The 27,475-nt window shown below is 39.7% G+C and overlaps 1 protein-coding gene across 2 annotated transcripts in view; it reads right to left on the minus strand.

Moving 5' to 3' along the window:
* Nucleotides 1-3,614: 3,614 nt before the first annotated feature.
* Nucleotides 3,615-27,475, minus strand: part of slc22a17 (solute carrier family 22 member 17) — a 68,200-nt gene continuing 44,339 nt past the window's right edge. For both annotated transcript variants that reach the window (XM_057824816.1, XM_057824815.1), the window contains exons 7-10: nt 23,315-23,420; nt 23,014-23,237; nt 14,513-14,624; nt 3,615-9,971 (exon numbers count right to left, since the gene is read on the minus strand). In XM_057824816.1, coding sequence (XP_057680799.1) covers nt 9,695-9,971; nt 14,513-14,624; nt 23,014-23,237; nt 23,315-23,420 — 719 coding nt within the window. In that variant the 3' untranslated portion in view covers nt 3,615-9,694. The remainder of the gene's footprint in view (nt 9,972-14,512; nt 14,625-23,013; nt 23,238-23,314; nt 23,421-27,475) is intronic.

Below are 27,475 nucleotides of genomic sequence, written 5' to 3' on the forward strand. Positions count from 1 at the left end.
GGCGGAAAAAGTAATTAGTTAGATTACCCCGTTACTGAAAAAATAACGCCGTTACGTAACGGTGTTATTTATAACGGCGTTACTCCAAACACTGAATGTGACACACAGAAGAGCTTGCTAAAATTTGTTTAAATATATTGTTCTATGTAAATCAGCCAAGGTAGCCCCCGCATTTTTACCACGCCAAATCTGGCCCCCTTTGCAAAAGATTTGGACACACCTGTTTAACTTTTTCACTTGGTACCAGCTAAATATTATTTAAAAAATAATAATGGTGGAAGAAATAAGCATCTTGAATTTGAAACTGTATGTTGTCGGCGATTAGCCTCGCAATGATCTTAATTGTGGTTGTCAGCCCAAAACCCTCTAAATATATATTAAATGCATTTTACCAGATATAAAATGACTACTACATAATCTGTGGTAATCGTTTGGAGCCCAGTTTTCTCGTCAAATTGCAGCAGTCCGTCTCGCTCTCCTCTCCGGGTCTCTCGGAATACGGTAGAACTTCAAGTCTCTCCGTCTATCTTCTCTGTTATTGCAACCAACCGCCACACACGCCTTCACCATTTTGATTATTAATGTTAACGAGCAGAAAAACACGCCATAATAGGAGGAATTTACGTAGCGGTAATGCTTAAACCCGACGAGCTGAAGGACAATATGGCGCAGAGGCGTGGTTGTGACGTCATGTGAGTAGGGTCTCTAGAGAACGCCCACATCTCTGAAAATCCAGTCCGCGTTTTCCCTGTGACATCTTACCTTTGTTGTTTTGGGTCAAAAGTTACATCCCAGATTTAAAATTACGCTGCTAGTTATCTGCTGCTCGCTAGTTAGTCTGAAATGCATTGTGAAGGGCCAAGTACAGTTAAGTGTGCGCTCCTGTTACCACTATCTTTGGGGTGACATCCTTCTGAAAGCATCAGCTGTATATCTCACTTTTCGTATAAATGAGTACAGGAGCTGAACTCAGTCACGTATGATTATCATCAGCGGATAGTCATAATAATACACTAATAATGATCCCTCCAACACCTTTATTGACCTGTAGGAGTCAGAGCAGAGGAGCAAAAAGGGGGACAGGGGAGAGACCTATTAAGGTGAGAAGTAGCGTAATGATAAGAAAGTGGAGAAAGCCAAGAAGATGATTATACATAGCATACACACATGCTGTATATACTATACAGTGGGGCAAATAAGTATTTAGTCAACCACTAATTGTGCAAGTTCTCTTACTTGAAAAGATTAGGGAGGCCTGTAATTGTCAACATGGGTAAACCTCAACCATGAGAGACAGAATGTGGGGGGGGGACAGAAAATCACATTGTTTGATTCTTAAAGAATTTATTTCCAAAATTGAGTGGAAAATAAGTATTTGGTCACCTACAAACAAGATTTCTGGCTGTCAAACAGCTCTAACTTCTTCTAACGAGGTCTAACGAGGCTCCACTCGTTACCTGTATTAATGGCACCTGTTTTAACTCATTATCAGTATAAAAAACAACTGTCCACAACCTCAGTCAGTCACACTCCAAACTCCACTATGGCCAAGACCAAAGAGCTGTTTAAGGACACCAGAGACAAAATTGTAGAACTGCACCAGGCTGGGAAGACTGAATCTGCAATAGGTAAAACGCTTGGTGTAAAGAAATCAACTGTGGGAGCATTTATTAGAAAATGGAAGACATACAAAACCACTGATGATCTCCCTCGATCTGAGGCTCCATGCAAAATGTCAACCCGTGGCGTCAAAATGATAACAAGAACGGTGAGCAAAAATCCCAGAACCACACGGGGGGACCGATTGAATGACCTACAGAGAGCTGGGACCACAGTAACAAAGGCTAGTATCAGTAAAACAATGCGCCGCCAAGGACTCAAATTCTGCACTGCCAGACGTGTCCCCCTGCTGAAGAAAGTACACGTCCAGGCCTGTCTGAGGTTCGCTAGAGAGCATTTGGATGATTCAGAAGAGGACTGGGAGAATGTGTTATGGTCAGATGAAACCAAAATAGAACTTTTTGGTAGGAACACAGGTTCTCATGTTTGGAGGAGAAAGAATACTGAATTGCATCCGAAGAACACCACACCCACTGTGAAGCATGGGGGTGGAAACATCATGCTTTGGGGCTGTTTTTCTCCAAAGGGACCAGGACGACTGATTTGTGTAAAAGAAAAAAATGAATGGGGCCATGTATCGAGAGATTTTGAGTGAAAATCTCCTTCCATCAGCAAGGTCATTGAAGATGAGACGTGGCTGGGTCTTTCAGCATGACAATGATCCCAAACACACAGCCAGGGCAACAAAGGAGTAGCTTCGTAAGAAGCATTTACAGGTCCTGGAGTTAAATTCTTTAAAAAAAATCAAACAATGCGATTTTCTGGGGTTTTTCCACATTCTGTTTCTCATGGTTGATGTTTACCCATGTTGACAATTACAGGCCTCGCTAATATTTTCAAGTGGGAGAACTTGAGCAATTAGTGGTTGACTAAATACTTATTTGCCCCACTGTACATTCACTAAGAGACTAGCATCGTACTTTGACATATTTACGTGAAATAAATGCTACCTGCACGTTTTTTTTTTGTTTTTTTTTTGCGTTTAACCAAGAATCGAGTTTTTCATCCATATCGATAAAGAATTCAGGGATTTAAGCATTTATTCACAAGAATTTTCACCGGAAAAGCTGTTTACATCAGGCGGCCACTACCTACAGTCACTAACAGACTAGCATTGTACTTCTAAATATTTACATAAAATATATGCTAACTTCGAATTTTTTTTTTTTTTTTTTTGCTTTTAACCAACAATCGAGACTGTTTTTCGACCATATCTATAAAGAATTCAAAGATTTAAGCATTTATTCACAAGATTTTTCAACGGAAAAAGCTCTTCGTCTGTGATTCCAGTTGGTCAGCTTTGACGGCCTCGCCAACAATGCAGGCCCCCTATTTATTGGCCCCACGCCACGTCAATAAATTATGAAGTCTATGACTTACTTTTATTAAGTAAATTTTACTGCTTGTGAACTGAACTTAATACTGCAAGCAGTAAAATTTACAGTGTAGTGTAGTGTACAGTATAATAATAGCGGTTCATATAGATAACTGTGAAAAAAAAACATTATAAGTAGTTATTCACAATGTTACTCATTAGCTGAGTATTATTTTCACCAAATACTTTTTACTTGTACTTGAGCACATTCTTTGTATTACTTTTACTTGAGTAATATTATTTTTGAAGTACCGCTACTCTTACTTAATTCAAATTTTTGGCTCGTCTACCCACCTCTGTATACAGGTGTGCTGAGCATTGCGGTAAGTGAGTTCCTCCCCATTCCTTCAACAAACCACATGCACGTAATTGCCAACGCTTTGTTTATCTTTCACTGATGGTCTCGTTTGTTCAAGGTCAAATATAGGTTGCAAAATGTCAATGTAACCAGTTGTATTGGAAGCAAAATCAGGTTACAGAGTTAACTGGGTCATCATTAAACAATCAGTGTGTCAGGTACATAGTGTACCTGACAGAGAGTCTTGCCTAGCATTTTCTGTTTAGAACGTGACATACTGAGGAAGAGCTCATGTGAAGGAGAAGAAAATCAGCAAAAGTGTTCATTATTTTCATGATCCTTTTAATAAAGTCTTGCTCTACAAACAATTGGGACGAGTCAGTCCAACCTCACACTTTTGCTATATTCAAAATGAGCAAGAAAGCAGAAGAATAACAAGCTCGGAGGGCCCGTCGTTAGCTACGGCGGAGCTTCATCATGAGGCCCTTTCTACAGCATCAACAGACATTCACTGTACTTAGTTACCGTGGGAGCTTCATCCACTTTTATACTAAGACTGCTCATCTAAAGAGGTACTGTTAGCTTCTGAAGAAGAAAAATAAAACATGAAAAAGACCTCCATTAAGTTAGCCCCCATCAGAGGCATATTCATAGAAAAACGATGTCATTCGTTTGTGCTAGGTTTGTGCTCGGTTGTGCTGAAAAGACATTCCGTTTGTGAGGTATTAACAATTCTTTTATAGGTCAATCTGAGGTCAACCAGCCTCCCATTTTGTTAAAATGGCGAAAAAGGATGTAAATCATTTGTGCTAAGTTTGTGTTGGTTTGTGCTGTAAAAACCTTCGTTTGTGCTGCTATTGTTTATAGATTTTGAGATATGTATTTCGAGTGATGACGTCAATTGCATAAACGAATGGCAACATTTCGGGTCCCTATTCCAATAGCATACGGCACGAATGCTATTTTTAAACGGCAAGGCTGCGTGACGTCGGCATCGTAAACTGGAAGGGGTTCAACATAGAAGCACGCTCGCATACAACTCATGCTAGTACTGCTTGTTTTCTGCCGGTAATCTTTAAAAAAAAGTACATGCCGATCAAACACCGCTGCTATGGAACATGTAGAAACGACACTAGACATTATGACATATGAAGGATGTTTTCTTCATACCTTTCCAGAAACCAAAAACTATGAGGAAAAATGTGAAGAATGGATCAACTTGTGCGGACGTCCAAAAGACCAGTTTAACGCCAGCAAGGTGAATCCATTCACATTTCCTATGCAGGAGACATTTTGTTGGGGCCCATGGTCCTACAGAGGTAGGTCATTTTGATATTTTTACTTATTTTTTTAGCGTGGCGTTTTGCCATGTTGCTTCTGACAATGAATGACCTGAAAAAAACTAAAATGGTATCTGACTGCCACTGTTACCTTTTCTGTTGTAAAAACAACAACTTTAATATGGGGGAAGTGTAAATAAATTATAGAATTAAGATTTGTTATTAATGAAAAAAATTAAAAGTGTTCGTTGGCGGTCACTGAGTACAATTTGCGATTGCTACACAAAAAAAGCCACGTAAATTGCCCCCAAGAATGGTCAAAGACAACCAGAGGATATAATATATAAGAAAGACAGGGCATATGGTGATAAAGGATAGATTGTTGAAACAGGAGAATGTCATTGTCAGCAGCGTAAGCAAAAGGTGTTGATAAAAAAGCTACCTCTTGATCAGGTCGGCTCTTTTTCAGCCCCCAACACTCAAGCCATCTCTTTAACTGAACATTTGTATGTTCTTCCACATCTTCACCAGTGAATTTGGCAACAGGGACGTCATTTTCGGACAGAATTGGTAGGTTTAGCTCAGTAAACTTCTCGTTCTTACTAGGGGTGCAACGGTTCAGTTAGCCCATGGTTCGGTTTGAACCTCGGTTTTGGGATCATGGTTTCGGTTCGGTTTTGCCTTTTTTTTTTTTTTAACTGCCTTTATTTTGCTTTAAAAAAAAATGAAATAAACACTTAAAATATAAACATTTTCGACTGTTAAAATGCCTCTTAGCTCTTTGGCAGTGTAGTGACTGACTACTGAAATACACAGTAGTAAAAAAGTTACTTGGCAAAGTAACTAGTGATACCTTTCATGGTTTTTTTCTCATTAAAAAAAACAAACAAACAAACAAACCCAAAAACATAGTAAACTTTGCTATGTTTGGAGGTCATTTAATGTTGTAAATCAACCGTTAAAGTTGAAAAAATTGCTCCCGTTTTTGCATTAGTTCCCTTCTGTTTCGACATGTGAAAATTTTCAAACTGTTTCATCCTTTAAAGATAGACTCAAGTCAAGATTTTGCCGATTTAGAAGTACTGTATTTTAGATAAAAAGTGGCTTCGGTTCGCTCGGAAAGTTTACTACAACAGAGCCTTTCTGAGAAGTTTACTGCTCTAAAATGGCGGCTGTTTACTAACGCTACCGAGTTTGTCATTTCGCATGTAGTTCTATATGCATCAGATATATAGGCGTACATTGTATTCTGTCGGCTACAGTCAGGAAATATTGGAGCCACATAGCCAAGCATCGCGTTTGTTACAGCGTCTCAACAAACACTCTTCCCTCTCCGTGTCTGAATTTTTTTCGCGTCATTCAACCAACGTATTAACGACCATTGTCTCGTTGCAGAAACGGGGACCAAATCCGAACGGATGGGGAAAAAAAAAACGTAATGCACGAAAAACGTGCAGATTTTGAACGTAACGTACGGCGTACACATTTAAAAATCAGTGCTCACTTGTACAAATTACGATGAGACTGTACAACTCGACAGGTATGAATTATAGTGGACCGTCACAGTTAGGTAGTAGCACTCTGTAGCATGGGACGTCCAACTATCAGTGGTCAAGGCGAAACTATGTGCTTTAGCGAAATCATCTTCGATGGCTTTGTGTGCCATTTCATAAATGTCGGGGATTACGTTGTTGGAGAAATATGTCCGCGAGGGAACAATGTAACGCGGGTCAAGCGTTGCAAATAAATTAACGAAGCCCGCCGTGTGTTTTCACTGGTGTCATCTTCGGGGTTGTCCTGCCCTGAGAAAGTGATATCAGTGGGTGATGCAGGCTGAGGTGCCGGAGTCATGTTATAAAAGTGTTGCCATTACCATGGGGAACAAGCGCCGAGCAATGCTTGCATTTTTTTTTTCAATATTTTCTCTCCTTCCACATTGTAGTCCACGGGGAAACCAAAATGTTGCCACACCGCAGATTTGAAAGAAGCCGGTGCTTCCTCAAAATTCGGTCTCTCCACCGCTCGCCATAGCTATTTCTTTCTTGTTTCACTTTCACTTCACTCGTAAGCGAGAGAGGGCCTTACTCGGCTTCTATTACACAGGAGCTTGATAGCGATCCGACATTTACTTGCGGGGCGGGAATTTCTCCACAGCGGTGCTTCACGTCACACACAGGCACACAGAGCTCGATCAATTCATTCCACAAGCGTTCGGAATACATTAATTGCAAAACCGAAAAGGCGCGGTTCATAAAGGCGTATTGAACCGTACAGGGCGAACCGAACAGTTTGAACCGCAAACCGTTGCAACACTAGTTCTTACACTACTTCCACATATTCACTATTAGGGACAAACAGGGGGTTGACCCGCCTAGCCACAATTGCTAAAGTTATTAGTATTAATGAGCAAAAGTGACGTGTTGCTTGCGGTACGCCATTCAAATTTGCGTTTATAACTAAGTGCTGATACAGCAATAACAATCATCACAAACGATTAGTACGTACCAGTTAGCGTCCGCACATCATCCCCCCAAAAAAATTACACATTAACTCACCTCAAGTATTCAACAACATTTGAAAACTCACAGTAAACGGTACAGAATGCTTCACAAGCAACAAATGTGCACGCAGGCTTTCTCTCCCCTCTCACTCAGCTGCGCGAATTTGTGTGTGTGCGCGTGCGCTCTTCTTCATGTGCGCAAATACATTCTTTTTCGTGTGTACATACTAGCTTAAAGAGCATACAACACGAGAAAAAAAGTCTTAAATGGGATTATTATGTGAATTACAATCATATTTTGAGACGATTCAACTATATACAACAATTTAGCAAAGCGCAGATGACGAGAAATTAGTCTTTTAATCTGCCGGTTAGCCACGCCTACCATTATAGGGCTTTAGCGTCCCCAACAGGTGGATGACGTCAGCGATAGACTGGGCTCATTGGTTTTACTATTCAGCCCATTGAGGGGGAATTGTTCAGAACGAGGAAAACGCGACGAAGAGAGCTGCAAAATGTCATTGTTTCTGTCTCTTTACTTCAATATTTTTACAGGATATTCTTTTTATCCAAGTATTTTCCCCAATTGCTAAATAAATGGCATGGTAATGACAAATAACAATCTTGTGCTAAATGGAATATGAAATAATAAAAATGCATTTATTCAGGACGACATGGCAAAATTACTCCATAATGGTCAAAACTGTCGACTTCACCTTTACTGTCGCACCTCCCGAACGATATTTTATGACCCCTAAATCGGACATATGTCATTTCCCATCCCCGGCTTCCGAGAATGTAAATAAACCAGAAGGAGTGACAGCTAGCCGACATGCTAACCCGAACTGAGTGATGTTTCAAAGTCTTCGAAGCGGAAAATCACACATAACTAGCCTGGATTATTTGACATGACGACCCGGTTGTCGATTGTCTTCACGGATCGGCAAACCGCCCGGCGGAGTTAGCAATTTACAGTTCGTTCCCCTGAGGAGGGTGGCTGGAGTTGTTGTGCAGCTAACGTACTGCTAATGAGCATGAGGAGAGCTTTCTACATGCCTATCAATGATCAAACGTAAGTAGTCCTTTATTTAAAGGAAGTTTGTAGTGTTTACTTTGTAATCGCTGTATTCGTATTTGACATAATACAAAACAAGATGTTTACTCACTTCCTCGTAAGTCCAATGGTCCCACAGTAAATATCCACGGTGAATGGGAACCTTTTGAAACTCCAAAAAGGCGCATACGCCTCTCCCGCATACAGAATGATTTTTCTGCAACCGTTTGGCTGGCTTGATGCGAAAAATAAACGTATTAATCCGCAGAATCAGCTGAATCCTTCACCCTCATACATAACAGTACACTGTATAGTGAAGAGGACGTCTTCTACCGTACACGTCACAGCGCCCTCCTCCTCAATGCAAGACCGAAGCCGGAAGTCACTCATTTTCATGGCGCGGGATTAAAAAATACTAAATAAATATAGCGATCGCTTCCACACACATCCAAGCGGTCCATATCATTCAGGGGCATAAAATACCGCGTGTATTATGATATAAACATGCTTTTTCATGCCACATGCACTTTAATCGCATGTGGAAGTACTACCTGCTCTGTGCTTCCCGAGTCAAAATAAAACCATGCATCACAAATCAAAAGTCGATCTTATTTAAAAAACAAAACAAAAAAAACGACTGGAAACAAAATAGCAGACGGGACTCCCGTGTCTGTATCTTAAAAACGATAGCAGCACAAACCAGCACAAATGTAGCACAAACAAACGGCACCATTTTTAATCAAAATGGTGGGCTGGTTGGCCTCAGATTGACCTCTAAAAGAACTATTAATATCTCAAAAATGCTAGCAGCACAAATGAATGACATCATTTTTCTATATATTTGCATCTGATTGGGGTTCAACTTCACAGAGGTATGAAAAAGGCCTTCAAAGTGCTTTCACACATGCAGATAGGATGTTGCCGTCACATTTTGCCTCCATGCTTAACCACTATAATTTATTAATTGAATACTTAATGCTGATGCTATTGTGGATATAAATATTCTGGCTCCAGGCCAGATGGATTGAGACTTTTTATGAGCTTTAATTAGATGCCGAATACTGATGGTGCGGTGTAGTGCAGTATTTAGGTAACTCTATCACGTTGAAGGCGTCATTTCAAAAGTGCAGTAGTCCACACCATTTCGTCTGCATAGTGTCACGTCTTTCAGAGACAGTCTTGAGCGAAACCCTACATTTCAAGTAAAATATTTACAACGTGTAACACCTTAAGTGTAACAGGATACAGCTGAGAACTGTGCTCTACGTCAGATGGAGGAGGTGTCAATTAACCTAGAGCACATTGAATAATAGTGTTGGATTAAATCAACAAAAGATGACACATGCCAGGGGGGACCGCAGTGTTGTCATCAATGACTTTCTAGTGTTTTAAAATAGAGTCCAGAGGAAGCCAAGCCACAGAGATGATAGTGTTAAGAAAAATTGAAATATGATGATCATCACCAAGTGTTAAAAATCTTTACAGCCCTTTTTCTCTCAACTCTTCTTCCTCCAATAATAGGAATGCAGTGTTCAATGGAATTGCACGTGCCCCCTCCTGCTCTTCTTTAAGTCTCTGGGTTGGGAGTGGCCAGCAGCGGCACGTTGTCCCGCCTCCTCCGGCCTAGCGGGGGACGCCGGTACTGTTCGCCATCGGCCAGAGTCTGAGGCAGCGGCTTTCTCTTACTCTCAGGCAGCAGAAGGATGGACAAGACTGCCAGCAGGGCCAGAGAGGAATAAACCACATGGTGCAAGAAGTAGCCGTAGTGATTTCTCAGGTCCATGAGCGGGGAACTGAGGCGCCCCACGCAGCCCAGGGCGAGCACAACACCCACGCCCGTCCCTCTGTGGACACAAGTATGCAGGTTTTTAATCCAAATTATTGAGCTGAGGTACATAAATAACATCTCACAATACACTAAGATATCATTTGAAGGGGGTACAGTTTCCCTTTACTCACTGCAAATAGACCAATCAATTAAAAGTATATTTTTGGCGCCCTCTTATGAGCTATCTGAAAATGCTCACATTGTGCTTTGCTGCCATCTTGTAACAATTGCAACAGACAGCGAGAACCAAAAGTGATATTTGCCATGTTGCATTTTTTGGGGGAATGTGGGAATTTTTTTGCCATGTGGCAAAACTGATTTTGTCATGTGGCTTTTTCTTTGCCATGTAGCATTTTTTTTTCATGTGGCAAAACTGAATTTGCCATGTGTCATTTTTTCTTCGTTTTTGCCATGGGGCAAAATTGATTTTGCCATGTGGCATTTTTTTCCCATATGGCAAAAAAGGATTTTGACGTGGCATTTTTTTGGGTATGCAGCAAAATGGATTTTGGTTTGTGGCATTTAATGGGGGCGGGGCATTTTTGGGGGGTTTATGTCAGTTTTGCAGGCCATGCACATCCACGCCATTGACGGCTATGCACGTCCAAATTTTTAATTCATTTTAAATGACAGAAAAATGTGTGGCAGTGATTTTTGACCATTCACTTTACATTAGAGCGCATCGACATTCATCTGGAACCCAAGTCAGACAATGCCATTGAAGGCTATGCCACATTGCAAAAAATGCCACATTTCAAAGTCCATTTTGACACATGGCTAAAAAAAAAAAAAGCCAGATGGCAAAGAAAAAATGCCACATGGCAAAGAAAAAAAATGCCACACGGCAAAGAAAAAATCCATTTTGCCTCATGACAAAAAAATGCCACATGGCAAAATCCATTTTGACACATCTAAAAAAATGCCACATGGCAAAATCTATTTTGCCACGTGGCAAATACCACTTTTGGTTCTCCGCCCTGCTGGGCTAAAAAAGATTGAAAAAAAAAATCTGCTAAGGATCTACATTACTGAATTATAAATGGATAAAAGTAGTGCTTTGTCAGCATCTTGTGGCCACTGTTGGCATTTATATGCATTTTTGGAAAACTCAATTGCAAGAAGTGATGGAATGTATCGAACCAAAAGTACTTTATTACTGTACTTAAGCACATTTTTGAGTATCTGTACTTTACCTGAGTACAAATATGAAGTGGTACTTTTCGCTTTTACTTCACTACATTTTACAGCAGATATCTGTACATTTTACTCCGCTACTTTTCAAATTGTTGCCTGAGTTGCACGTTATTTTTGTTTGTTTTCTTTTTTTCTCATTGTGAATCGATAGTTTCGTTTTCATTCCTCTTGCGCAATCAATAAACCCAGTGCAACTATACCGTAATTGAGCACTAGAGACAACAACACAAGTACAAGCAAGATTAGGCAGGTGAACAAGATATTGACCAATAAAATCCACCACACTCTTGTACAGTAGGTGGCGGTATGCACCTCATATTTACTTGCACGCTGCCATTTAGCTAAGTTTTGGAATTTTTGAGCTTGTTAAGCTTCTGTTTACAGTGCAGTCAATTGTATTGGATGTTTTTTACATTCTGTAAAGTTTTAAATAAAACTGAGCAGTCAATCAATTTTTTGGTTCTTTCTTTGTATATTGACTCAAGACTTCTGTATGTATGTACAGTTTCGTATTTTTTCGGACTATAAGTCGCAGGTTTTTTTTTCATAGTTTGGCTGGGGGTGCGACTTATGTGTGAAATTATTAACACATTATTATATTATTTCACATGTTATTTTGGTGTTTTCGGGTGACACTGATGGTTTGGTAAACTTGTTAGCATGCTATTTATGCTATAGTTATCTGAATAACTCTTAATAGCTATGTTACGGTAACATACCGGCCACGTTCGCATTTCGTTGTTCATGCATCGTATAACATTATCATACTGTACACTTATTCGGCATGTTGTTTTCTATTGTATTTTTATTTTAAATTGCCTTTCAAGAAACCATATCTGTTCTATGTGTTGGATTTTATTAAATAAATTTCCCCCAAAAATTGGACTTATACTCTGGTGCGACTTATGTTTTTTTCCTTTTCGTTGGGCATTTTATGGCTGATGCGACTTATACGCAGGAGCAACTTATAGTCCTAAACATACAGTGTGTGTGTGTGTGTGTATAGATACAGTATATACAGTGAGGAGAAGAAGTATTTGCACGCAGCCACTCTTTGGTCAGCTTTGCTGTGTGCTTCGGATCATTGTCATGTTGGAAGATCCAGCCACGACTCATCTTCAAATCTCTGACTGAGGGAAGGAGGTTATGGCTCAAAATCTGACGATACATTTTAACATTCATCCTCTGTTTTATACAGTACAGTCGTCCAGACCCCTTTGCCAAAAAGCAGCCCCAAAACATGAGGTTTCTACCCTCATACTTGACAGCAGGGGTGGTCTTCTTGGGATTACACTCATCCTACTTTTTTCTCCAAACACGACGACTAAAGTTTGCACCAAAAGGTTCTACTTTGGTCTCATCTGACCACATGACTTTCTCCCATGATCCCTCTGCATCATTCAGATGGTGCCTGGCAAACTTCAGACGGGCCTTCACATGTACTGGCTTCAACAGGGGAACCTTCTGAGCAATGCATGATGTTAAACCATTGCACCGTAGTGTTGTACTGACAGTAGTCTTTGAAAATGTGCATCCAGCTCTCTTCAGGTCATTGGCCAGCTCCTGCCGTGTAGTTCTAGGGTGAGACCTCACTTTTCTCATCATGAGTGATGCCCCACGAGGAGAGGTTTTACATGGAGCCCCAGTCCGATGAAGATTATCAGTCAAGTTTAGCCTTTTCCATTTTCTAATAATTGGTGCAACTGTTGATTTATTCTCACCAAGCTGCTTTCAAATTGTCCCATAGCCTTTTCCAGCTTTGTGGAGCTCAACAATTTTTCTCTGGTGTCTTTCGAAAGTTCTCTGGTCTTGCCCAAGGTAGCAGTTGGATTATGACTGACTGTGGGGTGCACTGGGGACAAACATGAGCTCAAATACGTGGCGAGTGGGTGGTTACTCATGGGGTAAATGTGGACTTTAAGATAGAATGACAACTCTTTGAGTGTAATATGAATTACTGATTCTCAGGGGTACAAATACTTATGAACCCCAGTAAATTACAAATAAATTATCTTTAAAAAATCATACAATGTGAGTTCCGGATTTTTTTTTTTTTAGATCATGTCTCTATAAGTGGAAATGCATCAATGATTGAAATTTCAGACCTCTACCTATCCTTTCTAAGTGGGTGAACTTGGAAAGTCACAAAGGGTACAAACACTTCTGCTCCTCACTGTAGACTGTAAGGTTGTCTTTGATCGGGATAGCGTAATGTCATCAAAATACGGAACCACTGGGTATTAATGTGAAATACGTTTTTTTTTTTTAATATCGACGCATTCTTCTTATTGGCCCCACCAGGCCATGGCGGTTTTAAAAGTACGTCCATGCCAGCGGGCCATTTATATTGTCGACCCCTGACACTATCTTTAAATATTCCGTAACATACCAATATTGAATATAATTCAAGTTTGAGAACGCTACCTATGCAATTCCCTAGCCCGTCGCCATTATCGCTGTCTTGTTGTGTTAGCCAGAGCGTGCAGTGAAGCAGGGCTCTGCCCACCTAGCCAATCATCATTGCGTTTGCAACGGCATCACCACCCCTTCCCTCCTCCTCCCTTCCGCTCTGCTGTCTCCCAGGAAGCTTTGACAAAATCAGACAACTTGTGCTTCATTCAACCAAATTGTAGTAACGCGCCCCTTCACATCCTCAACAACGGCAACGGCGTTGCAAAGACGGGAAAAGTAATTAATTAGATTACTCACTACTGAAAAAAATAACACCATTATACTCTAACGCCACAAAGGGCCGCAGTGGGTGCGGGTTTTTGTTACAACCCATTAAGAGGACACTTTTTCACCAATCTGCTGTTTTACAAGTGCAATCAGTCGATTGCAGTCAGGTGCTTCTGATTTCTGCTGAAACCGCATTGGTTAAACTATCTGTGCAGGGTCAGTTGGAACAAAGACCAGGACCCACTGTGGCCCTCGAGGACCGGTTTGCCCACCCCTGCTCTAACGCCATTATTAACAACACTGGAAGTAACATAAAGAAAAAGAGTGCTTTGCCACCGTTGAGGGTGTCAATTATTTGTGCATTTTCACTATTTTTGCAGCAGAGCCTTTTTCCCCTCAAGAATAAGAGGGGATAATGAAATAATGATGCTCTCTTCTTAATTCATTTAACAAGTGTGGAATCTAGAAATCTATTGAGTTGTATGAATGGCAAAATGTACAAATTCCTTGCAGTTATACATTGGGAAGCATTGTTTTTGAACTGTCGAGACTATTTTTGCTCACGCAATTGCTCACAGTGTTTAACTTTGCATTATTGTTTCTCGCCAGCCGGCACGCAATTTAATTGTACTTTCTACCACGTATTGTAAGACACTCATTTTACTTGTCCTTATATTAACCTACCTGATGACCGTGGGCATGATCTCTGCCGTGAAGAGAATGCAAAGCGACGCAGTGGCCTGCGAGGAGAAGAGGCCCATCACAGAGAAAATTGTGATGGCATTCTCACTGAGATCTGAAGGAGGAAAGATGTGAAATGTTAATGAATTTGCTCATCATACATTTTCAATATTGGGTCTAGAGTTGTCCGCTAATGACTTGTCATAAGGCAAACAGAAGACAACATAAGAGTGTGGAAGATAAGAGGGAAGCGCGAGTAAAAAGCATGTTCAAAATGATGACCATTTGTTTTCTTGATCTTAGTGTACTTTATTTTCACTATTTGCATTGTTTTTTTTGTGTTCTGTCAATTTCTTTTGCATTTCCACATTATATTTGGAGTGATCATTTGCAAAACTTATTGCCGAGGGGACTTTGAACGATTGCCGAGGGGACTTTGAACGCACACACAAAAAAAGTTTACCTCATAGTTAATGTTTGCACGTTTTAAAAAAGTACATTGACCCCTTGTTTTTCGCGGTTCATGAGGACCAACCCCTCCGCGATAAGTGAAAATCCGCGTAGTAGAGGCGGAGCTTATTTACATTAAAAAAAAAAACATTTATTCAAATATATATACAGTATATACATATATATATACATATATATATATACATATATATATATATATATATATATTAGGGCTGTCAAACGATTAAAATTTTTAATCGAGTTAATTACAGCTTAAAAATTAATTAATCGTAATTAATCGCAATTAATCGCAATTCTAACCATTTATAAAATATGCCATGTTTTTCTGTAAATTATATATATATTCTGTAAAATAAATTGTTGGAATGGAAAGATAAGACACAAGATGGATATATACATTCAACATACAGTACATAAGGACTGTAGTGGGGATTTCACTCTACTGTCATTTAAATCTGTCCATGCTGTCCTCACTCCGAAGCGTCTACTTTTTCCAAAGCTAGACAGCTAGTGAACGACGCCATAATAATCAGACTTCTTTCTTTTTCATCTGATTTATTAATAAAATGGCCTCAAACCATTGTCCTCTTTAGACCGTCGTAAAACTACAAAAAAAAGTACACAAGCATTGCATTAGCAACAACGTTAGCTTAGCACGCTATACAGGTTCACAAAACATAAACAAAAAGCGTCTCATACAAAAAATATAACATTTCGCTTACTATCATAATATGTGCATTATTTACAACAACCATACTTACGGACAAATCTTGTCCAAGGATCATATAAGCACAACATTACAACGTAGGCGTCAGCCCGAGACGTCCTGCAGCCATATTGAACTGGCAAGACAACAATAAACCATGTCGCAAAGCGACCACAAGAGTTCGCTGTTAGACAGCACAAAAAGCCTTGCTGTAAAACTTACCAAAAGGCAGAATACTGTCTGAGCGGGACATGTGCGTTAATTGCGTCAAATATTTTAACGTGATTAATTTAAAAAATTAATTACCGCGCGTTAACGCGATAATTTTGACAGCCCTAATATATATATATATATATATATATATATATATATATATATATATATATATATATGGCGGAAAAGACAGACAAGACTGAAAAAGCAGTTTCTGCTTTTGCACTCCTCTTTAAAATAAACTGCTGTATTTGAAGCCAAAAGAACTGTTGTGTTTGATAGAACAATATGTCTATATGCTGCCATAGCAGATTCATGGCGCATTAAGCCCCCAACTATTTTTAATTTGTCCGTTTTACCCTGGAAACCCCCGTTTACAGACGTCGCGCAACCGCTTTTGTTTCAACCCAGCCATAAAAGAATTATATTTATTATTCAAAATGTCTGTCATTTTTAGCTTAGAATCATTAATTGATGTCCAATATTTCATTTTAAAAAATGACTTAAAATTATTCACTCACATATTTTAAACTTTTAAACAAATTACGTCACAATGGAAAAAAATGGTGTCTGTAAATAAGTCACGGATATCTACCTCATAAGTAAACAAATTTTACAAATTGTATAAAAACGAAAACATCAAGAGGGGTTTCAATATAAAATTTATTTTAACTCATAATGTTTAGCTTTTAAGAACTACAAACTAACTAGAACTCTTTCAATCCGTGGATACCTTTAAGGGTTAAATTATGCAGTTTTAAGTTTAGCATGACAGATAACAATTTTGTTGTAGTATTTTTGTATTAACAATACATTGCTGATAAATATTGTTTTTCATGTGTATGTACCTAATTAATTCAGTTTTGAGTAAAATTATTATAATACTGTATTATAAAATAAAATCATTTCACATACAAAAAAATGATCAAAGCTTGATGGTAATCAGGCAGGCTCAACCAATGAGGTGTCCATTCTTTTTTTTTTTCAGGGAGTTGGCAACCCTCGTGATGCCCCACTGGATGCGCTAATGATATTAAATGTAACAACCAAATAAAATTAAAGTTTTCTGTTAAACAAGAGAAGACCTTCAACTGAAGTTTTAGAAAAAGTGTCAAAATAATGTCCCTAATGAATAAAATAAATTGAAATGAGCTAAAATCACATTAATACTAGTTACCCCAAAGAACCAATAGGGGGCAACTAAAGCATTACAAATACAGGCAGGTAATCAAAGGACATGTCAACGCAATGAAAATTCCAAGATCCATTTTGCTGGGCTTTTTGACCCGATTTTTACCTAAAATATTTGGTTTTATTACGTTTCTTAATGACTATTTCTTTCTGGGGACTCAGTAATTTTATGTGACGAGTTTATAATTCATTATTTCTCATGAATTGTTCATTTAATTTGTGAACTATGAGTAATTATTTTTTTCCCTCAGATCTCAAATCCAGAACTTCTTAGTTAAGAGAAATCTGGAGGTCATGCTAAGCTCTGCTGCTATGCTAGGCTGTGACCAGCCTATGCACAAAAGCATACATATCGATACCTACTATTTTTTCCGATATTAATTCAAGTTCTTATATTGGCCTATATTATCTCACAACTCTAATTGGGACTGTGGAAAACCAAATGTGTCCTAATCACTAAACCACCTTGCAATGTTTTTAATTTCCTGAGTATATAGTTACTGATCCATACTGTACCATTTTTTGGCTTACTTCAATACAGTGCAGTTCAGTACTTGAACAGTAGAGTTGCAGTAAATTCATCAATGAATAGAGTGCTTTCAGTGGTGTGTAATGTATCGGGAATGGTGTGCTATTACAAAACCTTTTCCTGTAAAGAAGCCATAATGCCAGGAAGAAGGAAGACAAACTGCAAGGTGTCTTTATTTGGCACTTCTTTTTTGGTGGCTTGACTGGTATGAAATCATACCTAAAATCCCCTTTATTCGGAATTATACCACATTGTAAAAACAGGTATAATTATGTTTTGACATTCCAGTAGTTAAAACAGTGACCTGACCTGAACTGTGGTTTGCCTTGAGTTGTTTTCAACTTTGGTGCCACAAGAGGGAGAAAGAGGTTCTAAAATGAGGTTACAGTCTCAGTATAGTCCTAGAGTTAACACTTCATTTTTTATATTCTATTTATATTCAGTCCGTTTTACAGGCCTCCCATATGGACTTTCTTTTAAGCCAGTGCCTCTCATTTTCTTTAAACCCCCCCAACCAGGAAGACGTAAACATTTTGCCACCCCACCCCCAAACTCTCTGCCGCCACTGTAAATAGTATCATTTGTCTATAAACGTATTATAAGTACACCTCTGCATAACATTGTGTCTTTTTTAATACTAGATTTAAAAAAGAAATATAGATCAACTTACAATAAAGAATACTTTTATTAACATACTATTGTTTTGAGGACAATATGCCAAACAATTTAATTGAAAAAACTTAAAAATTAATAGAACAAAAACGACAGTGTCAGTGGACAGAGGGACCGTTTTTATTTTTGCTGCAGGCAGTATCAGCTCCTCTGCTATGGTGTGAGGTTATTTTGCACAAAGCAACTTGGTATCCTACCTCATATGATGCTAACAGTGTTTGCTGAATTACTGATGAAACACAGACAAAGCGGGACAATTGGGTTCTAATGTCTTTAAGGGACGTCTTCATTGATTTGGTTTCGTGCTGTCCGCTGCAAACATTTTTAGTAAACAGACAGTACACAAACTGGTCTTTCTTTGTCTCCCAGCATCTAAAAAGTCAAAGCCAATACGTTTTGCCATATTTCTTCATCTTAGCTCATCACATCTCCAGCGGTCTTTGCTGTGTGCTCTTGTTTGTTTCAAAAATACTGCACACACAGTCATATGAGAGTGCCACTGCAACCCACTGAGTGGATGTGAAATTTTGGCCGTTCGATTAATCGATTTTGAAGCGACTTTTCTGGTTCAAAAGATGTTAAAAACGTTCAAATTGGTACGCTCGATTTTAAAAACAGCACATTTTGGTTAACCTAAGCCACCGCAATTTCCTCTGCATTTCTAGTTCCTCCCACTAGACTAGAGCGTGCAAACTTAACAAAAACACATGGATTATGCTGATTTTGCAGATTAATTCATTTATTTTTCACATCACGCCAGCTAAATGGCTGCAGGGATTTGTAGCTTCACCAGGGAGAGGCGTGTGAGCCTTTTTGGGCTATAAGAAGTTCCCATTCACCCTGAGATCGGCCAAAACAAGTGTGCGACAACTGTGGGACCATTGGACTTATGAGGAAGTGAGTAAACATCATGTTTTGTATTATGTCAAATACTGGAATCATGGCAAACGTTTTAATAAGAGGTGGCTTGCAATTTGGTGGCTGACAATGCTCCTTGTCCACCAAGAATACCACTCGGCCGATGTCCGGTGGCTTGTCGCACACCCCTCCTCGGTCCTACGCATGCTCGCCGGGAGAGCGCTATAGACCCTACTCACCTACGTCACAAAATGGGCGTGTCGCTGTTTCCGGCCGCCATATTGTACCTCTTTTTTAGACCTATTCTCATTGTTTTCAATTAGTCGAGCAAGTTATAGAGCAATTCATGGAAGCCCTGGTGTTATCTGACACTGTAAACTCATTGGATCCGTTGCATAAAAGGCGTTACGTGGAAAAGCTTCAGTTTATCCATTCGTCAGATCCGTATTTGATGCCTAAATCTATGTTTTTCGACCCGCTGGCTTCGCCTGACATCTGATATCCTGATATTTACAACTATCTTGTCCACACAAAATCAGCCTATTCTCACGAAAGTTTGAAAAACTTTAAGAGCTTGGAGGCTTATAAATGCTACGTTGCTGGTTGGGTGAAACAGGTCCTCGTACACGAAAATTCGGCAGGAATCTTGTGCTTGGAAGGTGAGTTACGAAATTTTCAATTCAAAATCTTTTGTTCTTGCTAACATCCACTGTCAATTCTAATGTATTTCATATCATTTGTCAATGGAGCTAGGGCTTTTAATGTTTATATGGTTTAGCGATAGCACTCTCACTATATACATATATAATACGTAATAAATATGAAGTGCGATAGCACTACTCCAAATTGTCCCTAGTTGAATTTATTTTTTGGCTTTTGACCTCAATAGTGAAATTGTAAATTAATTGTATGACAACTGTCTGATTATCCTCTTATAATTATATATTTTCAGGTAGTTCATTCACAACGTCTGAGTGTATGTTGTCGGCGATTAGCCTAGCAATGATCTTAATTGTGGTTGTCAGCCCAAAACCCTGTAAATATATATTAAATGCATCTTACCAGATATAAAATGACTAGTACATTATCTGTGGTAGTCGTTTGGAGCCCAGTTTTCTCGTCGAATTGCAGCAGTCAATCTCGGTCTCCTCTTCGGCTCTCTCGGAATACGGTAAAAATTCAAGTCTCTCCGTCTATCTTCTCTGTTTTTGCAACCGACCGCCACACACGACTTCACCATTTTGATTATTAATGTTAACGAGCAGAAAAACACGCCATAATAGGAGGAATTTACGAAGCGCTAATGCATTAACATGACTACTATCCGGACAACATGGCGCGGGGGCGTGGCTGTGACGTCACATGAGTAGGGTCTATACTCCGCTTATTGCCCTCTTCGTGTGCTCGGTGTTCTGCCAAATTTTCCACCCCATCAGAAATTGCAACTTTGTGTTAGAATGGCTGTGAATCAGGGGCGGACTGGGACTAAAAAGCAGCCCTGGACTTTGACTCGGCCCAGCCCACAATAATTTTTTTTTTACATTTTATTGTAAAATGCATCAATTTCGTGCACTTTGAGAGAAAATGAAGAAAATGTGTCTAGACTGTGACTGACTTGGGGCGCTCAAAGTACTGCAAGGCTGAACTGGAGTTGGGTTCATTTTCTGTACTAGCTCTATGATCAACCTGAAAAAACAAATGAAAGAATTTGTTTTTCAAAGCAAGTTTTATGTATCCAATTGATTTTAATATATCTCTATATATCTCTGTCTATAAAATGATTTCATTGTTTATGCCATAATTCAGTTCGAATAATTCGAATAATCGGATAAGGAACATAAAAAATTAAAATACCTGAGCTGATGATCAAATGGTATAAAATAAAATAAATCAATGAGGATCTAAGGGCTGTCCAAACTATTCCACATAGGGCCGCAGCGGGCGCAGGATTTCATTCAAACAAAACAAGACAACACCTATGCACCAATTTGGTGTCTTACAAGTGTAATCAGTTTATTGCAGTCAGGTGCTGCTTGTTTTAGCAGAAACTTCATTGGTTAAACTGTCGGTACTCGATCGGTTGAAACAAAAAACAGGCCCCACGGTGGCCCTTGAGGACCGGTTTGGAGACCCCTGCCATAATTAATCTTGCCATACAAATAATAAATTTCAATGAAAATACAATTAACATTTCAAGACAAATCCTGGATACATAACCTTCATTGGAAAGTATTAACCAGAAAACAAAACGATATATACATGATTAAAAAAATATATCAATTTAACTAACTAAACTTTAAAGTAAAACCATTCATTTTATTAGTATTTTGCTATATTTCTTCTGAATTAATATTGCTGCTGCGTGTGCATACGTTGTTTTACAGCTAAAATATTTTTCCTTAAGAGAGTGATAGTAGGACTAGCATACTGTAACTTGACACGATTGCAAATGGACTAGCTGGCACTAACCCTTTAATTGTCATTTATTTCATTTAAAACGTAGCTACTTGGTGGATAACAATTGCCAGTATACCGAGCAAGTAACCCTCTTCATCACTTTTTACTTGCCCTGCGCTTGTCTGGGGAACTTCCACCAGCTCATCATTACACCCTACCTCTTCCTTTCTCTCTCCCTGCGGCTGCACGTCAAAGCGGCTCCCGCTCCCCCTCTCACCATCGCCGGGGGCTGGGCTGCTGTTACCCGACGTGGCCGTTGCAGCCAGACTGCTGCTTACGAAAATATTTGTCAACTTATGACATTTTAATGCTTCGCTCTCCAGTTTCTTTAATTTTTTTCTCTCCCTAACCTTCTCCGCGCCACCCTTCTTTTCTTTTTTTGCCACCACCATCCATATTGTGCATTAACGCTCGTCGCTAGTTTGCTTCTACAAAGAACCAATGAAGGCTACTTTGTGCTTTCTTCGTTCTTCTATCAGACTGGTGATGAAAAGCCAGGCGCATTGCTGCCACCTGTCGGATTGGATGCGAACTGTAGATAATCAGAGGCTAGGGTAGGGGGGATAAAAACAGTGATGTATAATGAACACCGGCCGTCCAGGGCACCGGCCATTCTGTGATCCTCCAGAACCCACAGACTACCAGTCCGCCCCTGCCGTGAATGCAGCGATTACAAAGTAAACACTACAAACTTTCTATAAATAAAGGAATATTTAATTACGTTTGATCATGGACGGACATGTAAAAAAGTTCTCCGCAGACACAACCTGCCTTGTTAGCTGCACACAACAACCGCACGCCACTCCCTCACTGTTTACGTCTTTGCCGTGTAGTTAAGCATTAAGCATCTAAGCCATATTTGTGTGGACCATATGGCAGCTACGCGCTCCTCCGTCATCGGCCGGTTTGTCCGGCAGACCATTATGGAGTAATTTTGCCATGCCGTACTGAATAAATGCAATTTTTAATATTTCATATTCCATTTAGCACAAGACTTATTTGTCAAGATCAATGCATTTATTTAGCATTGGGGAAAATACTTGGATAAAAAAAATATCTTGTAAAAATATTGGAGTGATTGAAACGATGACATTTTGCTGCCTTCTTCGTCGCATTGTCCTCATTCTGAAAAATTCCCCCTCAATGGGCCGAATTCTAAATCAGATGAAATCATGACCCTGCCGACGTCATCCTCCATTTGGGGACGCTAGAGCACTATAATGGCACGAGGGTCTAAATGGCAGATTAAAAGAAAAAGAATAATTTCTCATCATCTGCGCTTTGCCAAATTGTTGTATATTGTCGAATCGTCTGAAAATATGATTCTAGTTCACATAATAATACTATTTAAGACTTTTTATCCTGTCATACGCACTTTAAGTGAGCAAAAAAAACGATCCTGCTTACACTTCATGAGTCCAAGGAGAATCAAGGATGCCAGGCCCGTCATCGTCATGGAAAGCAGAAGGATGCCGCGGCGACCGCACCTGTCGACGGTCGCCCACAGCAACACCCAGGCGCCGCCTCCCGCGCACACAGACAAAAGGTACGTCCAATAGAAGCTGGGAGCCGTACCTCGTACGTCGCCTCGGAAAGAGCTGTAGCAGTGGCTGATGCCATGAGAGATGAATCTAAAGGAGGCAGACGCCTTGAGGTTGTGATGTTTCTCAGTGGAAAATATAGCGAGAAGGTGTGGAAAATGACTCACGAGGTAAAGCCAAGCACACAAATGTTCTTCCAGATGTTCTTGCTGTGGAAGAGTTCAGGAAAGGACAGGTGAGGGCGTGAGGAGGCCGCCGGCTCCGAATCCAGCTCTGGTAATCACAAACGGAAAAGAGTAGAATCACGAAAATAAGAGGAAAAAGCCCAGATCTGGTTCTTCATTTAAACAACAGATTGGTTTATTTGGATTTACATTCATGTTCTGCTACCTGCCGAATATATACACAGTAGGGTCTGATTGGATAAGGGCAGCAATAGGTTAGCTCAGGCAAAATGGGATGCTTTTCCACACAATTCCAACAAAAAGGTGACACATTAACTATTCAGTAATGCATGTCTGGAGCTTGTAAATGATCTAGGGGGCTGACTTGAAGACAGTCACAAGAAGGTGTCTTGCCATTCACAGTTGATCTGGCCCCTCCCATTGAGGTTCTTCTGAGTGCTGTCCAAAGCTTTAAACGCAGGATGTACCTATCTAATTTCCATATACAGTACCTCGGGGTTAACTCAAACAAAACATGGCTTTAAATAATTAATAATTTGCGTAAACGATTAACCGTATCTTTTGGACTATAAGTCGCACTTGAATATAAGTTGCAATGGCAAGTAAAGTACAATGCAGAGGAAAAAAAGTCTTTATAAGTTGCATTTTAAGGTGAATTTTATTTGATCAGAGACCAAATACAAACTTAATACAGTGGTAGGAACCTTTACTTATGTCATCTCTACATAGAGAATTTTCAAGCTAAGACATGCCTCAGCGGAGAAATATTGCCTCTTGTTACGAAAAAAATTTCAGGATACGAAAGGCAAAAATACAGTATGGCTGGGACTCGCAGCTCCCAGAGTTTAGTGAACGTAACATACTTATAGCTGCTCTGCCATTGGCTGTTGCCTAGCATTTCTGGCATCTAATTGGCTAAGAGGGACCATTGCTGTTTGCGTGTATCCCAGCGTCCTTTTCATTGACCCCTGTTCCAACAGCTTTAAAATTACAATTTACAAATACCCAAAAAAATTTTTTATAAACTTTTATTCTTTATTCTTGTTTTGTTTTTTTGAAAATAATGCACAACTTTGATTTTATGTTTATTGTGCAATAACCTAAATTGTAACATGTATTTGTTACATGTTATGATACATTTTTATGCATTATAAAAAGATTTATCTCTGAATTTTGTGGGGCATTTACATGGAAAACGCATCTCTACTGACATAATTTTTAAGTTATGAAACTACTTCCAGAACCAATTCATTTTGTAAGTGGAGTTACCACTGTATATCATTCCTGATCCTTACCATGTTACGATATACTGTAGTAATAACAATAAATGGAGAACAACTGGCTAAACAGGTTAATATAACATTAACAATTATTCGGCTAACATCCTAAGCAACACAGCATACTGTAACTTTGCTCACCAAACTCTTGATCTTAATGCAAATCAATACCAAATTTGTTTAAAGTGCCTATGACAGCAAAAAGCATGTTTATTTCATATTCCACGCAATTTTATGCCCCTGAATGAAATGGACCGCTTGGATGTGTGTGGAAGCGATCGATTTATGTATTAAATTTTTTGAATCCCGCGCCATGAAAATGACTAACTTCTTGTATTGAGGAGGAATGCAAATGTGGTGTCACAATGCAGAATTGCTTTATAGCATGCAGATGGACGGCGGATTCAGCTGATTTTGCGGATTAAGTCGTTTATTTTTCGCATCACGCCAGCCAAATGTGCTGCAGGGTTTTGTTGCTGCACCAGGGAGAGGCGTGTGAGCCTTTTTGGGTTTCAAAAAGCTCCCGCTCACCGCGAATATTGGCCAAAACAAGTCCGACAACTGTGGGACCATTGGACTTACGAGGAAGTGAGTCAACATCATGTTTTGTATTATGTCAAATACTGGGATCATGGCACACATTTTAATAAGAGATGGCTTGCATTTTGTGGCTGACGACCGGCAGCTTGTCGCACACCCCCCTCGGTCCTCTTCGCGTGCCCGCCGGGAGAGCACTATATTCGGCTTATGCTTGTGCGGTTTTCCATATCATCCAGACTTCCAGCCCCCTATGCCCTCTTCGTGTTCCCGGCAATAGACCACTAGCCTAGGGTTGGGCTCAGGCAGCTATGCGCTCCTTCCTTCGATGTCGGCTGGTTTGTCCGACAGTCGTTCTCCAGCTACTTCCCCGGCAATGTGCACTCCTGAGCTGTAACTTGCTCGCCGCCGGGGGGGTTGCCGATCGGCGAAGACAATCAACAACCCTGTCGCCGTGTGAAATGAACAGAGGTAGTTTTGTTTGATTTTTTCACTTCAAAAGGCGAGAATAAGACTTGGAAACACCGTTCAGTTTGGGTTAGCATGTCGGCTAGCTGTCACGTCTCCTGGTTTGTTTACGCTCTCAGAAGCCGGGGCAGGGAAATGACAAAAGCCGGACTAACTCCGGTGGCATAAAATATTGTTCGAGAGGTGCAAGAAGTCGACAGTTTTGACCATTATGGAGTCATTTTACCATGTCGTACTGAATAAATGCATTTTTAATATTTCACATTCCATTTAGCACAAACCTATTTGTCATGGCCATACCATTTATTTAGCAACTGGGGGAAAATACTTAAAAAGAATATCCTGTAAAAATATTGGAGTAGAGAGCTTGAAAAAATGACATTTTGCTGCTCTCTTCGTGCATTTTCCTCATTCTGAACAATTCCCCCTCAATGGGCTGAATTCCAAATCAGATGAAATCATGACCCTGCCGACGTCATCCTCCAGCTGGGGACGCTAGAGCGCTATAATCACAGGTGTAGCTAAAGGGCAGATTAAAAGGCGAATTTCTCATCATCTGTGCTTTGCCAAATTGTTGTTTTTCGTCAAATCATTTCAAAATATGATTCTAATTCACATAATAATGCTATTTAAGATTTTTTTATGCTGTCAGAGGCACTTTAAATCTTAATCTTTAGCATAACTTCTGAACCACTCTGCCTCTAAAAGTAGAGGGTGCTCTTTTTGCAGCTGTTTGTGTGTGTGGGGGGGGGGGGCTGTTGCAAAACAGCCCAAGCCAAACTATGGAAAAAGTGCAATTTATAGTCCATAAAACATGGTTTAATCTGTAATTAATGTTATTTAATTAATATGATACTTTTGTTTGCTTCTTCCACTTACACTTTCAATTCTATCACTCCATTCTGTGCTGACAGGGCTCTCCCAATTGCCAAAGTGAAAACCATCTCAGTTACTTAAAATGAAAAACCCTTATTTAACTCTACACCGGGCTCTAAAACTTTTACACTAGCTGCCAACACTGTCTTAGAAAGACAGGCAAACATGTTACAATCATTCTACCACTGCATCAACCCAAGAGCATTGCAATTCAACAGAAAATGAAACCTAAATAAATCATGACTCACAGCTGCTTGTAATCTCCTGTCAATAGGTGATACTTCCTAACAAGAATTAAAACATGAATAATATAGGGGGTATAAAAACTCATTAAGCTCTGTGATGAGGAATCAAAACGATAGATGAGCTCATTTCAAAAAGAAACAAAACAAATAAAACCCAAAATTGCATCCGGCAAGGGATGGATGCCGGAAGTGGCCCGCCAGGGGGTTCAATCCGACCCATGGGGCTGTCTACCAGACAGGCACGTTGTAGCTCATTATACTGTACATACAAAATCACATAAGAAAAAAAATCAAAAAAATTTTGACATTACCACTTTGATTGAGTGCGTACACAACTGCACTACGTTCACTTTTGTGTCCGCAGTTACGTTCGTTCATTCGCCCCTCACAGTCAAAATGGATTAGACATCTAACACAGTCAATAGCAGCCAATGAGTTGACAGGAAAGTGATCCAAAACAAACAGGGAGTGAAACCAAATCAACATAAAGCAGGCCATAAGTGCCTGAAAATTCAACAGGAAATAATCTAAAACTTGCAGGAAGTAACCTTAAAAATTACATGCAAGTGATGTAAAATTAACTCATTGTCTGCCATTGACAACGATAGACGTCCAATTAACGTAAACCGGAAGAACTGGCTGTGAATGCTCATCGTCCAGTGCCATTGAGGGCGCTGGACATCCAAACCATTTTGACTGGGAGGGGCGAATGAATGAACGTTCCCAGTCAAAATGGATTG

Source organism: Corythoichthys intestinalis, chromosome 20, assembly GCF_030265065.1.
Source record: "Corythoichthys intestinalis isolate RoL2023-P3 chromosome 20, ASM3026506v1, whole genome shotgun sequence".
Classification (NCBI taxonomy): Eukaryota; Metazoa; Chordata; class Actinopteri; order Syngnathiformes; family Syngnathidae; genus Corythoichthys; species Corythoichthys intestinalis.